Source organism: Eulemur rufifrons, chromosome 2 (genome assembly GCF_041146395.1).
Source record: "Eulemur rufifrons isolate Redbay chromosome 2, OSU_ERuf_1, whole genome shotgun sequence".
Lineage (NCBI taxonomy): Eukaryota > Metazoa > Chordata > Mammalia > Primates > Lemuridae > Eulemur > Eulemur rufifrons.
Window position 1 is genome coordinate 103759102 of NC_090984.1, and position 18944 is coordinate 103778045.

The following is an 18944-nucleotide window of genomic DNA, read 5'->3' on the forward strand; positions in this document are numbered from 1 at the left end:
GTAAGGAGAGGGGATGGGGGTGTTGAAGCTGAGGCCAGAGGGTAGTTAAGGGACAGGAGGGCAGGACAGAGAGAATGAGAATGCAGAGGTCTTGGGTGGGAAGGAGGTTGGGTCTGACCAGGGGTGAGAAGGGGCTGTGGTAGCAGCGCAGACAGAGACCCTGAAAGATGAGGCTGGAGAGTTCAGCTGGGCCTCTAAGGAGATCAAGGCCGGTGTAGGGGACAGGAGTAGAACTCACCAGAAGGCCAGTTAACGAGGCTGTTATGGTTGCCCAGACAAGAGGTGACGGTGGCTTGGACCTCAGTCGGGGAGGTGGAGAGGAGTAGACTAACATGTTTTGGAGACTAACTCAACGGGAGTTGGGATGAATTAAGTGGGGAGGGCTGAGGGAGATGGAGAGGCTACTCCCAAGGTCTGCATGGACAGAGGGGACCCCCTTAGGGCTGTCCACAGCGCTGAAGGGGATGGGGAGGAGCAGTGTGCCTGTGTGTGTGTGTGTGAGAGAGCAGGCTGTCCTGCTAACAGTTTGGGGAAGGAATCTCCTATAGGGCTGGGATTTGCAGTCGCCCCCTTTTCCTGAGAGTGGGAGGGATGGGTTGGTGGTCAGAAGGCCAGTGGGTCTGCACAGGCCTGAGCCGTTTGGGGTTCAGCATTGAGAGGCTGAATAAGCTAAAGTCCCTGATTTCTAGATAATGAAAAAAAAATCCTCCCTGATCTAATGAGATCTTTAGGCGGTGTGTGTGTTTCTCTATAACTGGGTTTCTGGAAGCAGAGGCTCTTCCTCTGACAGCTGGAGCTGCGCCTGCAAATCAACCCTGAAGTCCTCGTGGTGATGAGAAGTCTCTCGTGGGCCCCACTGCGCCTCCGTCTTTGGCGTGAGACCTGAGGACTGGAACTTGCGGGTGAAGTTGCAGAGGAAACTGGGCTGAGAGGAAAGCATCATTTCAGCCCAGAGGTTTTAGCATCTGGCGCAGGGGCTGGGAAGGAGTAACGTTTAGGAGGCAGCCCAGGAGCAGAGGACCCCTTGTCCTGGGAGGGGAAATGGACTGGTTCACTCGGCGCGGTGGAACTAGGAAGCTGTGATGTACCCCTTCCTGGTCCCACCTTTTGGGGTTCATGCTTGGCCTCTGTTCCCCTGTCTTGTTCCCCAGCTTTCCAGCCCTACCACTGCGCTGGGAAATACAGCAAGAGACTAAAAACTGACTTCTGAGTCACTAATGCTCTATCGGGAGCCGGCAAACTTTGTAAAGGGCCTGTGTTCAGCTCCTGTGGCTGCTGCAACAAATTACCACAAATTTAGTGGCTTCAATAAATACACATTTAGGCCGGGCGCGGTGGCTCACGCCTGTAATCCTAGCACTCTGGGAGGCCGAGGCGGGTGGATCGCTCAAGGTCAGGAGTTCGAGACCAGCCTGAGCAAGAGTGAGACCCCGTCTCTACTAAAAATAGAAAGAAATTATATGGACAACTAAAATATATATATACAAAAAATTAGCCGGGCATGGTGGCGCATGCCTGTAGTCCCAGCTACTCGGGAGGCTGAGGCAGTAGGATCACTTAAGCCCAGGAGTTTGAGGTTGCTGTGAGCTAGACTGATGCCACGGCACTCACTCTAGCCCGGGCAACAGAGTGAGACTCTGTCTCAAAAAAAAAAAAAATAAATAAATAAATAAATACACATTTATCATCTTACTGTTCCGCAGGTCAGAAGTCCTAGAGTTAAGGTGTTGGCCAGGCTCTGTTCCTTCTAGAGGCTCTGGGGGAGAATCTCTTTTCTTGGCTTTTCCAGCTTCTAGAGACTGCCTGCGTTCCTCCATCCTCACAACCAGCAGTGTAGCATCTTCCGATCCCTCTCTCCCTCACCCTCTCTCCTCTGCCTCTGCCATTGTGTCACCTTTTCTAATTCTGACCCTCCTTCCTCTCTCTTGTAAGGACCTTGTGATTCCATTGGGCCCACCTTTGTGGTCCAGGATACTCTCCCATCTCAAGAGCCTTAACCTCATCACACCTGCATAGTCTCCCTTGCCATGTAACATTCACAGCTTTGGGGGACTGGGACATGGACATCTTTGAGGGGCCATTTTTCTGCCTACTGCAGGGCTAGATAGTGAATCTTTTAGGTGTTGCAGGCTGCATGGTTTCTGTTGCAACTGCTTACCTTTGCTGTTGCAGCAGGAGAGCAGCTGCAGACATGCATAAATGAGTGGGCATGCTGTGTCCCGATAAAACAGCCCGACCTTGGCAGAGAGGGTCGCTGACCCCGGAGATGGCGTTTTTAATCACTGCTCTGCTTTGCTGGGGTGAGCCAGTAGTGTGTGTGTGGTTCCCCGCAAGTATGGGCTTGGTCTTCCCAGTAGATCCATGGAGTCTGGGTTTACCTTCCTTTAAAATTCCTGGGCATTGCTGCTATCACATGTAAAGTGAGTCTAGAAAACTCTCACTGGGTGAAACATACTTAGGTGTACAGAGGGCTCTGGTTCCTGAACTCTGGCTCTGAGGCATGGGGACACAGCTTAGGCTATGCTTGCCGTGCAGCATTCTGCTACCTCCTGAGGCTAAGGAGGTCTGTCCTGACACCATAAGCAAAGGATACTGTGCTTTATTTGCTCTCTTCCTGTACTTTTGGGTGTAGGAACATGTGAAGGTTGTTGGAAAAGGCATTTCGGGTTGTGTGGTGGTGAGCCCATCAGGTTTTAGAATTGGTGGGCCTCGTCAGAAATGAGTGTGAGCCCTTGCTGCCCAGCTTTCTCCTCAGTGTGCAGGAGCTGTGGGTGAGGACCCCTTCCCAGGAGGGAGACCAGGAGCCCATGTCTGCCTGGATTCTGGTTTGGAGTTGCTGGCCTTTGCATTTCCAGCTTTCTCCTGTTGCTGCATCTCATTCCCCTTATTCGTGGTTCACACATGCTGTTCCCTCTGTCTGGAAGGGTCTCCTTCCTTTCTTTAGCTAGTTAACTGGTTCCTCATCCTTCAGATCTCAGGTCCTGGTCACCTTCTCAAAGAAGCCCTCCCTGCCCTCTTGTCCGGGTTCAAGCCCTGAACGTGGCTCTTATGGTATCAGCTCTCTCTTCATCACACTTACCAGAATTGGCCATCTTACTTTTATTTGTGATTACTTGGTTAATTTCTGTCTCCCTCCCTGGACTTTAGGTTGCAGTAGCAACTCCAGAGGATGGTGCTTGTGCCCAGTTTGGACCCTCTCCTTGTCTACTGCCCAGTGACTGGCACAGTGACCTGCATGTATTGGTCATTCAGTAAACGTTTGTTGGATGAATAAATGAAGACCTTTAGCGAATGTGTTCTCCACAGAATGGAGGCAATAACATCTCCTCTACCTAACCTCGAGAGAGGGTTGAGAATTACGTAAAAGCGCTTTGAAGGCAACAAACATTATGCAAGTAGAAGGAATTGCCCATGGTTGAGCACCCAGTCCCTGCAGAGTAAAGATGTCCTGGCATTCCCTTACACCGACCCAAGCTCAAATTCAGGGAGGAGGTGGTAAGCCCTCCCATGGGCAGGCCTGCCGTGGAGGGTGTAGAACTCAGCTTGCCTACCCTTGTCTAAGCTCCCGGCATGAGCTCTCTCTCGGCCCTGTGCTGGGTGGGGTGTGAGCACTTGGCCTCCCAGCATGGCTCCGAGGGCGGCTCGTTGCCTCTGTATTCTGATCATCCAGTGGATACCTGCCTAGGCCGGGCCGCGGCTGTGGGATTCTCCAGTTCTTCCTGCTCTCTGTCCAGGATCTCTGGTCTCTCTTACCCCAGAGATCTCTGTCCCAGGCAGGGACATTGACATGTCACCCTGTGAGGCTATAGGAGTTATTAAGATGGGGACTGCTGAAAGATTAGATTTATGGCGGCCAACGGTGGATTATGAAGAATAATTTATCAAATGTCAGTGCCTGCAGCCTACAATTTACAGAAGGTTTGCTTAAACTGAGGAGATGTGATTGGACTGCCCCCTCCCCCACCCCTAATGAATGACAGCTCTAATGGATGGCTCCCCAGGCTGGCCAGCCACACTGGGTGTTTATCTGCTTTTTATTAATCATTATTATCACAACATTTCCATAGAGTCCCTTCACCCACAGCTCTCGAGGTGCCCAGCACCAAGGAGGCTCTGGGAGGTGTTTCAGCTCCGTTGGATCGGCCGGGAGGCTCAAAGTCCCTCTGTATGGAAAGGACAGGGAAAATCCAACCTCAGCTCCATTCATTTGTTAGGAAATACTGAGTACCAATTATGTGTCAGGCGCTTTAGGTACAGTGCTGAGCAAAAACAGAAGTCTGTAGTCTGGAAGGAAAGAGGAGATCAAATAAGCAAATATAAATGGAGGCAATTGCTCTTGAGGAGGGCACGCAAACTCAGAGAAGGTACGCGGGGGAGGCTTCTCTGAGGAGGTGACAGTTGAGCTGTGATGTAAAGATGAATGGGGGATGAGGAGCCTTCTGGACAGAGCGGACTGCCTGGGCGAAGGCCCTGTGGTGGATAGGGATGAGTGTGCTGATGGCTGAGAGAGGCCATCTGGTTGGAGCAGAGGGAGGAGGGTGGAGAAGGAGAAGTAGGCAGGGTGAGGCCCTGTGGGTCCTGATTAGGGTTTTGACCCCTGGAAGCTGGTGAAGTGACTTAAACAGAGAGAAGTGACATGGTCAACTTATATTTGCAAAACTAACCCTAGCTAGATGTGGAGGATGGATGGGAGGAGGTGGGGTGGGCTAATTAGGAGGTCATTGCAGTCTGTGGGGACACAAGGATGGGGGCTTATGCCCCCTGACAGGGTGGGACTGAGAGGCTGGAGTTGCTGACTCAAGGTGGGGTACTCTTCGTCATACACCCCTGCCTTCTTCACTGAAGGGACCCATTCTTCTGCCACAGTTATTGAGGGGCTACTATAGTCTCTATTCTAGACCCTCTGTGTGTGTTCTCGTACAACCCTATGAGACCAGTATTAAAATAACCATTTTACAGATAAGGAAACTGAGGCACAGAGGAGTTATGTAACTTGCCCAAGCTGGTGCACTGTGGAGCCAGGATTTGTGCCTGGGCAGCGTGACCCAGAGCGCGCATTGGAATCATCATGCCCTCCAGCCTCTCAGCCCCAGCTGTCCTGACCAGCTGTCAAGCGCGTCCTGGGGAGCCCGCCCATGACCGTCCTGCAGCGTGGCTGCCCCAGGCTCCTTGCCTCCCTACCTGTCAGCTGCTGGGCACCATCGTGTGGGAGGAAAGAAGCTTGGTCTGACCTGTGATGCTGTTGGCAGAGCCAGGTGGACGATTACCTGTGCTCGGAGGCTCCTCAGCAATGGGTAAGGGTTGAGCATTGTGCCAGCCTCCATGCGGGAACGCAGTTTGGTAATTTCTGGGCTGGGTTCTTGTCAAGAGGGCCTCAGGTTCTGCTGCCGGCCCTTCATTTTCTTCCCAGCGTGGCAGTAGCAACAGCTAATGGCTCTGCAGAACTGACAATTTGATCTTTCAGAACCCCAGAAAGAACACAAACTCCGTGGAAGACAAGGTCTGCATGTCCTCGAGCTGTTATTGCTGTTATTATTTTTAATATAATAATTTGCTCTGAGTGGGCAGCTGAGGGTGGGGGTATTCCCACCTGGAGACAGGGCAGCTGTTGAGGGGGGCCCAAGCCCAGACTTGGAGTGGGGAGGGAGAGAGACACTTGATGCCTGTCCTCTCCTCTGATTGTCCAGGGTCGACATGGTCACACTGGAGTTCTCCTCTTCTTACCTTGCCAGACATTCCCTTCCCGACTGGGTGAAGCCACAATGGGCAGGAGGCATTGTCTCTTGCAGGTCCTGCTAAAATGCAGGTGTGTTTTTCTGAGAGGCAGTTGCCTTCTGAGGTCTCCTCATGGCCAGAGACTGTATCTGGTTTTTGGCCTACGTACCTAACATGGTTTCTGTCACGTGACAGGCCTGCAGTAAATGTGTATTGACCAATTGGCGCAGGCTAAGGAATGGCAAATTGGTTTCATTTCGTATATTAACTCTGATCAATTGGTAGTGGCTGCCTGGAGCACTGTGTTGAGAGAGATTCCAAGGCATCATCTGAGCTCAGCAGGAATGGATGCTGTGACTGATTAGTGATGTCTGGCATGGTTGTGCTTGGGGTGTATTAGTTAGTTCTTGCCGCATAACAAGTTACCTTCCAAAATTCTGTGGCTTAAAACAACAAACATTTGTTGTCTTACAGTTTCTATGGGTCAGGAATTTGGGAGTGATTCACTGGATGATTCTGGCTGAGAGCCGCTGATGAGGTTGCAGTCAACATGTTGGCCAGGGCTGCGGTCCCGTGAAGCCTGTCTGGGACTGGAGGATTGCTTCCAAGATGGCTCACTGTTGGCAGGAAGCTCAGTTCCTTACCACACGGACCTTTCTGCAGGCTGCTTGAGTGTCCTCATGACATGGCAGCCTGCTTCCTCAGAGCAAGCAATCCGAGAGAGAGTGAGGAGCATGTCACAGTGCCTTTTATGACTTAGTCTTGGAGGTCATACACTGCCACTGCCTCTATATGCTATTTGTTACGTGTGGGTCATTAATTCCAGCTCACACTCGAGGGGAGGGGAGTAGGCTCCACCTCTCAAAGGGAGGAGTATTTAAAAACTGTGAACATATTTTAAAATGAGTGTGCATGTGCCACTTATTTGCTATCACTCTCAGGTGTCACCTTGGAAGGTTCAGAAATGACCTTGAAGTGGTGTAGGGATGCCTGGGGCAGAACCCTGGGAAGTGGCTCCAGGAGGAGGAGCTGGGGTCCAGGCAGAGGACCAGGAGAGGTGGCAGTGGGTTTTCTGCCCAGGCAGGTGTCAGAGTTTTGCAGAGTTGTCGCTAGCTAGCTCCATCTTGTCAGCCTTAGGCTGGGGGCACCGAGGGGGTGGGTAAGGTCCACTCCAGCACTTCCATTAGCGCAGATGGAGGCTTGTCTCTCTCCCCACCAGGCTCCCGTGGATGGCAGCTGGCACCCAGCCAGACGTGGGGTGGGACATCTTGAGACCGCTGCAGCTGATGCCATGGTAACCTGCCCCGGGTTGGCTCTGTCTCCGGTGCCCTGGGCAGTCTCCCCAGCTCCTAAGCGGGAACTGTGTGGCCTTGGCATCTAGGCCTGGACTTGCCTGCGTTGATGCAGGCTCCTATCTGCATCTGGAGCCAGGCAGTTCAGGGTTTGTGAGTTGCATTATTGATATGGCAATGTAGTTTCTGAAACCACAATTGGCCTGATGTGACTGAGTAATGGGGACAGCAGGCTGGAATGTTAGAAATTGGGCCATTTTGGAAAATCCAGGCCATCCCCTGGCCGGTGACTGGTGGGCCTGTTGTCGTGAGGGGGCCTGAGCTGGCTAGGCTGCAGATGCTGGTGGGGCTGGCTAAGACACCCCAAGCGAAATTCCCCCAGGGTCCTAGTGTGGTTTCTCCAGAAGATCCTGACTTCCTGTCACCTTATTTTGGGGCCAGTGCCTGGCTGCTCAGTGTGGCATTTGCACATGCTGCCCAGTAACCTGGCTTTGTGGGAATCTGCATGCCTGACCTTTGGGAGAATCTCTCACTCTGCTCATGGATTCGGGTTTGATGTCACTTGGTTTCCCGATTCCCAGGCCCCAGCTGAAGCCAGACTGTTGAAGACTTAACTGCCCCCCATTTGCCAAGCCCCTAGGGGATGACACATTTCTTCTTACCCCTCTGAGGTTTTTCTTTATACATGTGTGTGCATGTGATCGTGCACACACAGACACACACACACACACACACACACCCCCAAACTAGAGAAACTGTTTTCCTGATTACGTTTCCTTTTCCAGATACGGACATCAATATATTCGAATCATGGGCCAGCAGTAATTAAAAAGCACATAACTAGTCATATTAAAATGCAATTGTTTTACTTAATTGATTTTGCCGCCAGACCCAAAGGGGAGAAAAAAAGGAACGGGAAAGAAAACCTCAGAAAGGGAGACCAGTTTCTGCGAGTGACTGGAGGCAGCTGAGGGCCCTGCTTGAACCTAATCACTGCAAATGCTGCAGTTTGTTTCTGCTAATGATTTCTGCTGGGGGGGCTGGGGGACGGGGCCTGATTGTTGGGGGGTGGCATTTGTTTCAGCTGCATGGGGGGCATAATTCTGCTTTCGGGACAGGATCTATTTTTCCTTACCATCTATCAGCATAAAGTACTTCCACTGAACACTTTGAATCAAGGTTCCATTTAGAGATACTTTATTCATATTTAATTACAGGCTGCAGCACCAATCTTTAATCACCTTTTTTATAAGCCAGCTAGGAACATCCACGAGCAATCAATTATTGTGTGTGTATGTGTGTGTGCCCACTTAAGCACAGGAGGGTGTGGGCGTGTGACTTGCCTCCTGATAGAGAGGGACGGGATGGCTGCAGGGGCGCTGGGAGGTGGCAGGGTGGGCACCTGCCTGGCAGGTTCCCTGTGTCCCGTGAGTGGTGCACCCTCATTTCCCATGCCTCTCTTGGCTTCCACTGGCAAAACTGGGGATGTGGGCAAGTCCTCGCAGCTGGGTCTTGTTCAGGGTGCTGAGTTGCTTGTTGGGCTTGGGTAGTATTTTAGGGCCCCCTTGATTCCCTGGTGGGGGCAGGGAATTGTGGGAGGCCCCCTTCCTGTCCCCTGGGGGTATGGTGGGCCAGACTTTCTTTCACCCTGGAGATTAGGATCTGCTTATCTTGGCCCTTTCCTTCCCCCACCTCTCTGTGGGGTGCTCTTGGCAGCTGCTCTTGCCACATGGCCCTAGCGATGCCATGTCACTCTTCAGTTGCAATGACTCTGCAGTGTCCCTGCAATGACACTGGTTTGAAGACTGATTGTCCTTCTCAGACAGTAAGCAGATGTTCCTGGGAGCCAGGCAGAGACTTGGGGTTGGGAGTGAGGTCAGATGACCCCCAAGTCCCTTTGCAGCAGGAAGATTGGGCCCGTCTGGCTACCTGGAGGATGAGGGTCTGAATTCACAGCTCTGCCCCAGAAAACCTTCTCCTTACTGCTCTGCTCCTTCAGGAAATACCAGAGGGTTTCCAGAGGGACTCAGTGTTGATCTCATTATGTAACATCAGGGAACGTTGCCGGAGGTCTACGTCCCTTCTACTCCGGGATCCCTGCCTCAGCAACAGAGCGAGGATGGGATAGAACTCATACTCACTGAGGCTTTTGGGGGTGCAGGACACCATGCCTATGCTGCTCCCATTTATCCACGCCGGGGCCTGAGAACACACTGTATCAGTTAGAGCCCCTTCAGTTGTGTGTGACAGAAAACTTAAACTGACTTGCGCAAACAAAGGAATTATGGGGTGGGTACTCAGGCATGGCTAGATCAAGAGGCTCAGACACTGAGACCAGGATTCACTACCTCTGTCTCTAGGCTCTGCTTTCTTCTTTGTTGCTATTATGTGACCCTCAGCAGCTCGACTCCAGGCTTATATTTTTATGTTCAAGTTCAACAGAAAGAAAGCATCTCTTCTGTAGTTCAAACAAAAGTAAAACAGTTGAGTCTGATTGGACCAGTTGAGTCACGTGTCATCTCTGAACCAATCAGAGGTCTTCAGGGTTCTGATTGGCCAGGCCAGGGTCCCACACTCACCTTGGAGTAGCAGGTGGAGTCTATCCAGGTAAATCTCACACATGACCTGTGCTTTTACTATTTTGGAAAGTTATACATTTGAGGTTTTTGGATTAGTAGGAGTGTGGGATGGGAGCAGAAAGGTCTAGCCATTTCAAAGGGAAGAGAAAGTTGATTTAATTCTTCTCCAATGGAGAGAATAGTGGATCCAGTCATTCAATGAATATTTGTTTGGCACCAACTAGTTCTAGCCCTGTTCTAGGTGCAGGGAATTCAGCCGTAAACAGAACAGCAAAAACCCCTGCCTGCTTGGAGCCGATGTTCTAGTGGGATTTATAGGGGTGGTGGTCCTGTTGTTCTCCCATCCCAAGGCCAGGCCCATGATAAAGGGTTCTTGTGCTGACAGCGCCAGCGCGATTGGGGTGAGGAAAGAATCTTGCCATTAGGGAGCCTCAAACTCAGGAAGGAGGGAAAGACAAGTGCGTGCGTTGTGGGGGAGCGGGGAGCACCAGGCACAGGGAGGGGTTCCTGCGAGAAGGACACAGGACAGGAAGCCAGACCCAGATCTGTCTCTCGTGACAGAGGAGCGTAGGCTCTTCCCCAGGGGGCCCGGGCCCTTGGCCTGGGCAGGATGTTTGATAAATGGGATGGAGATTAGTGAAAGTTCCAAAAACGATGACAGAGCTGGAGGGACTGATTTATGAGGCGAGATTAGCAAGGTGATGGTGCAGCCTGGCAGACAGGGTGGGATGGTGGCCGTGGGGACTTCTGACATCCGAGGAGAGGGGCTGCAGGGCAGGGCAGAGGGGCTGCTGCGGAAGCGGGGACCAAGGGCTGAACAGGCCTCAGTGTGAGAGCCTGGGGGGTGGCGGGAGGGAGGCATGGCACTGTTATATCCGTACACATCTGTGCCTGTGCAGTGCGACCGTCTGGACTTTCCACAGTCGTGAGGCTGTACAGGGGCTTAAAGCAATGGAGAGGATTAGGATTTCAGCCATTGTTGAAAAAGGCCATTGGGTGCTCCTTCCCGTCTGGTAGAATATTCATATCTGGACCGTGTAGGTAGGTGCGACCACTCAAGTCAGAAAGAATTTTTCCTTCAGGAGAATTGGTTTGGCATTTCTAAGAGGGAAGCAGGGAGGAATAGAAGGAAGAGTAAGGAATATATTTTCCACTTCATAGAAAGAGAATGTGAGGCACAGAGAGGGCAGGGGAGGGTCCCCTGCCGTCCCCTTTGGCTGGCTCTGCAGGTGAGGACCCAAAGCAAGGCTCTGGCTTGCAACCCTGGGATCTCTCAGGGTGGCTGGGCCGTGATGGGCTTGGGGACCCATGTTGAGGCTGCTGCTCGGGCAGGGACGAGGGGCAGGTTGTTGGGTCTGGAGTCTCTGTCCGGGGCTCCTTGAGCTTTCCCAGTTGGTGAGATTGGAGCATCTTCTGTCTGATCCCTGTCCTGGGCTGCTGTGGGCCCGTGTTCTGTTAAGTCTGGATTGTCAGGTGTGACCACCCAGGGGGCACAATGGTGGATAATTAAATGGGTGGATGATACTCAGCTCTGAACACTCCAGACAGCACTCTTTGGCTTTTGATGGAGTCCCCCGTGCATGCACACGTAGGAGGTCATGCCTGCTACAAGCGTCTTCTGTCCTCCTTTCTGTATGTGCCTGGTGAGAATCTCCACGGCAGCCAAGGGTCCAGTCGAGGCCCTGGGTTGGTGCACAACTGATAAAGCAGAAATCTGTCATGAGGGCAGCAGACAGCCCTGTCTCTGGCCCGTCTTCCTGGACCCCTCTTGCTGAATTGGGTCATCGTCTCAACTGCTCTGTCCTCCCTCCACTCTTGGCAGATCCATGATTTGTTCATGAGCTTCGATGACACCCCTCTGGGGGCAGCCTCCCTGGCCCAGGTCCACAAGGCGGTGCTGCGTGACGGGCGGACGGTGGCCGTGAAGGTCCAGCACCCAAAGGTGCAGGCTCAGAGCTCGAAGGACATTCTCCTGATGGAGGTGAGAGCCCCTTCTTCCTTTGTCCTCAGCCTACATTGCCCCTGATCCTGGCAGCCCCAGTGACGCTGGTTCAGGCTGGCGGGTGGAGAGTGGCCCTCTGAGCAGCAGAGTGGGAGAGGAGAGCTGAGACCACCACAGAGGAGGGGTCATGGCAACTCTGTGATCACAAGACCCCATGGCGGGGTTGTCAGTTCTTGTCCCTGGAAACTGCCTGTGGTGGTCTCAGAACACTCTGAGCAGCTGCAGGGACCGAGGGGGAGGGGACCTCACGGGAATGTTGCAGAAATGAGATGAACCAAACGTGATTTCCTTGGGGGTATACAAAGTTACATCTTAACTTGTTAAATTATAACAAAAGGGAGTATGTGGTCTACAGGGGTATAAAAATGACTTTCAGATCACAAATATTTTTGCAGATTATAGGTTTGCTTTTCTGATGGTTGTTTTGAATGGACGTACTTACCTGCCTGAAAATGGCCATGGGAAATGCCCTAGTGGACTTTTCTAGCTCCATGCTCAGAGCAAGGGAGAAAGAGGGCGAGCCAGGCATTGCTTGGGGCAGTAGCCAGCACCCCACATGGGAAGGTCAGCAATCTGTTTAACATGCCAGCATGTCCCTCTCCTTCCTTTTCTCTTTCCCTGTCCTTTGTTCCCTTTCCTCACTGTGGAATTGTAGTTTATTCTTTGAACTCACTTTAACCAAACTTGACACATACATGGAGAGTCTCTTCTGCACCAGGCACTAGGTGGGTGCTGGGGACATGTGAGTGAGAGAGCTCCATCTTCATCTCACAGAGCTCCCCATTTAGGAGATGAGACAGGTATGTCAACAGTCACAGTGTGGGGACGTGAGCTCTGTCAAAGGGGTGTTTGCAGAGTGCCATGGACCACTGTGTCTGGATGGATGGGGGGTGCCCAGAGGCTGCAGTGAGGAGGTGACTCCTGACATAGCTGGGCAGGGGAAGGACAGCCCAGCATGTGTGAAGGCCCGGGTCCTAGAGGAAGAGGGTGTTCAGATGGTATGAGCTGGGAGTGGCTGGAGATGAGGCTGGGAAGGCAGGCAGGACAGAACCAGGAGGGCCTTCCGTTCCAGCTAAGGTGTAGAACGTTATATACAGGCAATGCTCAATGCATATTTGGGACCTGAGTAAATCTGATTTTCTCCCGTAGTCAGTGGGGAACCATTTAAGAATTTTAATCAGGGGACTGTCATGATCAGATGTGCACTAGAAATACAAATCTGTTGGCAGCCTGGAAGATGTATCGTAAGGCAGAAAGACTGTAGCCAGGAGACTAATTGAGTGGCTGCAGCATTGGTCCGAGAGAGAAACAATGATGTGAAGCAAGGCAGTGCGGTGGGGGTGGAGGAGATGCAGGGCTCGGGGTGGAGTCATCAGGACCACGTGACTTGCTTTATGTGGGGTGGGGGCGAGTGCTGTCATGAGCGAGGAGGAGACTGCAGCACCTTAGGTTTCTGGCTTAAATACTTAAGTTTGGGTGCCTTTCACCCTGTACAGTTGTATCCCCTTATCAGTACAGGGTATGTTCTAAGACCCCCAGAAGATGCCCCAGACCTTGAATAGTGCTGAACCTTATACATACTGTTTTTTCTTATATGTACATACCTATGATAAAGTTTAATTTATGAATTATGCACAGCAAGAGAGTAACAACAGTAATAATAATAAAATAGAACGATATGCTATAATAAAAGTAATATGGGCTGGGTGTGGTGGCTCACACCTATAATCCTGGCACTTTAGAAGGCCAAGGCGGAAGGATCACTTGAGGCCAGGAGTTTGAGACCAGCCTGAGCAAGAACGAGACCTTGTCTCTACAAAAAATAGAAAAATTAGCTGGGCGTGGTGGTGCGTGCCTATAGTCCCAGCTACTCGGGAGGCTGAGGCAGGAGGGTCACTTTAGCCCAGGAGTTTGAGGCTACAGTGAGCTATCATGACACCACTGCACTCTAGCCTGAGCAACAGAGGGAGACTCTGTCTCAAAAAAAAAAAAAAAAAAATGTGAATGTGGTCTTGGTCTCTCTCTCTCTCTCTCTCTCTCTCTGTCTTTCTTTCTCTCTCTCTCTCTCTCTCAAAATATTGTACTCAGCTATTTTCAGGCCATAGTTGACTGCAGGTGACTGAAACCCAGGGAAGCAAGACCCTGGCTATGGGTGGACTACCGGATATCAGACAAGGTTCAGTCAGGAAAAAAGAAATTGCTCTAGGTATTTCAAACAGAGGGAATTTAAAACAGAAAATTGGGTTTACAAGAGACAGAATTGCTGAGAAGCCAGATGGTGTGGTGAGACGGTCATCAACACAGGAAGCCACTGCCACTCTCCAGGTGGAGACACAAAGAGGTGATGTGGTTCTCTGAAGCCCAGGAGCTGGGACCACTTGGCAGAGGTTGGGACTATGGAGAGCTTGTCCACTGGGAGCCATATCACAGATGTGGGGCTTGTCGCCTGGGAGTTGGAGCCACAGATGCTATTTGAGGCAGAGTCTTTTTCACCTTCTCCTGTCCCCCGATATTCCATCAGCCGGCAAAACTTCACTGGAAGCAAATTAGCACGGGAGCCTGGCAAAAGTAGGTTCTCATGAGAGTAAGGGGGTTGGGGTGGATCTCAGAGCAAAGGGACATGGGTAGTGGTACAAGCATGGGGGTAAGATACTGCTGTCAATAGTTTTGGATAAGGCTTTCCCTGTCCATCTGGAGTCCAGGCTGCAATACAGATTCAGGACTTAGAGCAAAGATACTCATGGCAGCCAAATCTGGGGGAGTAGTTGAGATCACTTAGAGGAGGTATGTAGGGTTATAAAAGAAGAAAGAGGGCAAGGAATAAACTATGAGGAACACCACTGTTTCAGGTATGAGCCCATGAGGATAAATTCATGACTAAGAAGGCATGGTCAGAGAGGCTGGAGGATAACCCTGATTGAGTCATGCTGCTACTTCCAGTGAAAAAACATTCAAGAAGAGAGCCCTGTTGTCAGTTATCTAATGCTGCATAATGACTCACTTCAAAACTTACTGGCTTAAAACAAATCATGTGTTTTGCTTGTGAATCTGCAGTTTGGCCAGGGCTTGGCAGAGAAACTCATCTGTTTTATGCAGCTCTAGCTGGGGTAGCTTGACTGGGGGCTGGAGGAGCCACTTCCAAGGTGGCTCATTCCCGTGGCTGGCAAGTTGGTGCTGGCTGTTGTCCGGGACCTCAACTGGGGCTGTGGGCCAGGGCCTTAGTTTCCCTCCATGTCAGCTTCTACATGGCTCTTTGGGCTTCCTTACAGCATGGTGGCTGGGTTGTAAGAGCAGGTGTCCCAAGAGAGTAAGGCTGAAAGTATATCACAGTTTTATGACCCAGCCTTGGAAGGCATATGGGATTACTTCTTCCTTACTCTATTGGATGTAGCAGTCACAAAGGCCCCTTAGCTCAGAGGTGAGGATATAGACTCTGTTTCTTAATGGCAGAGTGGCAAGGTTCTAGAAGCATATTAGAATGATGAGATATTGCTGCAGCCATTTTGGAAAATGTGCTCTACCAGAATTACTCAACATTGTCAAATGGGAGATCAAATCAGTAAAGCACTGAGAAAGATATTTTGGATTTGGTGATTTAGCATTGTTAGGAAGAATAGCTACAGTGGCCTGAGGGGGTGCAAGAGAATTAAGACCCGAGGAAGTAGAGACCCTTGATGGAGAATATACTGTTTTTAAATGTTGAGCTGTAGAAGGCTGAGGAGAGTTAGGGTCGTGGTTAGAGCAGAGCATGGGATTAAGTGCTGGGGAAACTTGAGCAGGCTTGTAGCTGACAGGGAACGAAGCAGGTATTTGGGGGTTCAGCAGAGACAAGTAATTGGTAGATCAAATCTAGGAGGAGATTCAAGAGATTGGGCACCAAGAACACAGTTGGAAACATTAGCCTTTGCTCAGTCTTTGTTTTGAGCCCAGAGGAAGGTGGTAGGGGTGGGTGCAGACAGGTGTGTGGGGCAGAGGGGAGAGGGGGAGGGAAAGTGGGCAGTGGAGTGTGTAGTGGCCTGAGAGCCTCTATTTTTTCTGGGAAGTAGTAGGCAAGACCATCTGCTGAGAATGAGGGGGTAGAAGGTGGCATCGGAGGCTCGAGGGGGGTGAAGGTTGGAATAGCTGCTGTGTGCAATGGAAGAGTGGGACGGCAGGACTGCTGAGTGACACTGGGCATCCTCCTGGAAACTTGCGTTTTTGAGCACCTGTCAGGGGCTATGGAACAGCCATAGCTAGGAGAGAAGCGGGAGTCTCAGAGGATCCCTGGGCTTCCTAATTCCCAGCAGCCATTCCTGACTCAGGCAGGAACCTGCCTCTGCCCAGCAGTGCCATCAAGGCCCACTTGGGCTGGGAGGACAGCTATCACTTTTCCTCTGCTCAGAGCCTCGCTGGCTCCCTAAGTAATGTTTGCTGTAAGGTCACAGCAATAATAGCAGTAATAAAGATTTGGCATCTTCCTCCCTAAGATAAGCATCAGATGCTTTTCTTGGGAAGCACGGCCTGGCGGGCTGGGTGCAGAGTACAGAGTGGCTCCTTGGCAGTGGCTGAGGCAGTGCTGGGGCCAGGATCACAAGGCACAGCTGAGACCCACGCTCACAGCCTCAGGAAAACAGCCCCAAGGACCAGCAGCATCAGCAGCAGCACCGGGTGGCACTGCCTTCTCACTGGGCTTGGTCTCTGGTGGAAAAAGTCCTGCCTGGCTCCTTCTCTGCTACAAAAGCAAGAAGAGCCCAACTAGAAAGCTAATCTTGTTTGATATTTGAAACGAGTTATGTTTTCTTTCCTGAATCCAGACCTAAATGGTATCTTGGTTTTAGGAATGACAACCCCAGAAAGGTGCTCAGGCATTCTTGGCAGGAGGAGAATGATTTCTAGGGGTCATTAGCGCTACATTAGCCACCAGAAACTTAGAGGGGAGGCAAAGCTACTTTTCTGCATAGTCCTCTGTGCCTCGTCTCATACCAGTTCCAGGTATTGTGTGCCTTCCTGCTCTCTCCTGTTGTCCATCTCTTGTCCCTCAAAGTTAGTTTTATTAAAAGGATTTGTTCTATAAAATTTGGATTTAGTCAAAAAGTCACGCTCACAGATCTAGAAGGCCATACATGTCCCCAAGGCTGCAGGTTCTCCATCCCTGCATTGTTGAGCACATCCTGTCTTGCAAGGAAGGCAATCTAGTTAAAATAGTTCACACTAAAGAGAGTGACTGATAGGTTTAACCTCTGCATATTTGCATTTTAAGAGGTGAGCTTATAAATACAAATATATATCTGCTGTAAGGATAGAGGAGGGTAGAGGTCTACGGGAGTGAGACTTTGGAACAAGGAGATGGTGACTACTGGTTGTATCAGTTAGGCTGTTTTTGGCTCTGGGAATCAGAAAATCCAATTTGACTGGCTTAAAAAAAAAAGAATCAGAAAGTCCAATTGAAAGTGAAATAGATAATAATAATCCATATTATCTCACATGTGAAGACATCTGGAAGTTGGATCAGCTGGACTAATCCGGCACCTCACTGTGGTTTGTGAGGACCCAGGTTCTTTCTGTCTTTCACTCTGCCATCTCAGCTTCCTGGCTTGTTCTCCTAAGCGAGTGTCCCTCAGAGGCCCAAAACAACTGCAGTAGTTCCTGTTGTTACAACTAGGTCACACCCAGATGCCAAAGAGGGCCTGGTTTCCCCCCACCCCCTTTCATATTCCTTATAAAAAAGGAGTTCTCTAGTGGAATTCCCTTCATTTCTTCTTGGCCAGAGAAATGCCCATGCCTAAATCAATCTTGGCAAGAGAAATGAGACCACCTTGATTGGCTTAAACCAATCTTGATTCACCCTCTCAGGCTTGCTTTCCTCGGTGGACATGAAAGATGCACAGCATTGGGGTTCTGTTAGCCAGGGAGGTAGGGGAGATGGCTGTTGGGTTGGCACCCAATAGCACATGGCACCCTAGTGCTTTGTGTCTCCTGTGAACCTGACATTCCTCTTGGGGAATGGAGACGGTCTCTGGGTTAGACTGTTAGTGATGGCAGAGAATGGGGGCTGATTCTCAGCAAATGGTGTTCGGTGAATCTGATGGTGTCAATGACTTTGCATAAAAGAGAAAGGCACAGGGAGGGATGTTTTTCAGCTTTGTCATTATCACCTGATAGCGTCCCTTTAATAGTTGGGGCAACTCTACTTCTAGATGCACGGCCAGTGACTCTTATTGATTTGAGTGGCTGTCCAGAGCCAGACTAATTGGGCCTAGAGATTGGAACAATGATTCAGCAGGAGGGGGTGAACTGACAAGCATAGTCCATCCGTCTGCTGGCAGCAGTTCCTTTCTGCCCACATTAGCAGGGAGCTTAGCGGGCCACATCTCATTTCCATTCTCACTGCCTGAGGGCAGGGTAGGACTCAGATGATCTGTGAGCTGTGGGAAGGCCATAATCCCCAGGTCCCAACCACCCCATATCACTCCCGGTTCCTCTCAGGCTTCTGATTAGTGAAAAACACCCCCTTGCTCTGTCATCCCGAAGGAATCTAACTCATGGCCAAGTACTGTGCCCACCATGTACCACCAGTCCCTAAGACTCTGCTATGTTGGCGCAGAACTCTCTGGCCTGAGCACCACTTGATGTCATTTGGCCCATCCCAAGGGTCTCTAAAAATAAAGACCTGTGACAGTCGTGCTCTTGTGTTTTTTTGAGCAGCATTTGCAGTGCGTGCTGTCTGTCATCTTGTTTCTTTACTAAATGTGTTGATTGAACAGTGGGTGGCTAGGTAATGTTTGTGTTGGCACAGAAGCCAACAGTGATTTTATTTTTAAAAATATATGTAAAAATATCCAGAGACGTAGGCCATCCCATGGAAACTTCTCTTCACACTATAATTCTGTTTTCTAAAACGTGTGTACTTTAATAACTTATCAGAACAAAGATAAACCCTGTGAATGGCAAGCTATCTACATCACTCTGAATTGATTTTCGATCTTGTCGGACGTTCATTTTTACCAGTTTGGATTGGTACAGGCATTCTATTTAGTGTGCTCTTTTTCTGCAGCACATTATTTCTTTTATAATATATAATAACTTGATAACAGTAACTCGCATTTCAGTTGCATTTTACAGTTTACAAAGCTCTTTCTGTGTCTTATCTTGAGCTTCCTATTGCATTGTCCTGTATTGTGTTGCACGAGGCAGGGCTGCATAAAGAAAGAACAGAAAAACCTGGGTCCGGATCCTGTTTTGGCAATTATAAACTATGTGACCTTGACCTCCAGGAAACTGTTTTCGTCTATGTAAAACTGGCAAGAAGAGGATTAAACAAGAGTGCGTCTGTAAAATGCCTTGTAGCACAGTGCCTGGCATGTAGTATGTGCTAAA

The 18944-nt window shown here is 50.4% G+C and overlaps 1 protein-coding gene across 1 annotated transcript in view; it reads left to right on the forward strand.

Moving 5' to 3' along the window:
- The window catches only part of ADCK1 (aarF domain containing kinase 1), a 105868-nt gene that overhangs the window by 57125 nt on the left and 29799 nt on the right, over positions 1–18944 (forward strand). The window contains exon 5 of the mRNA XM_069465174.1: positions 11409–11567. Within this exon, the coding sequence (XP_069321275.1) occupies positions 11409–11567 (159 nt within the window). The remainder of the gene's footprint in view (positions 1–11408; positions 11568–18944) is intronic.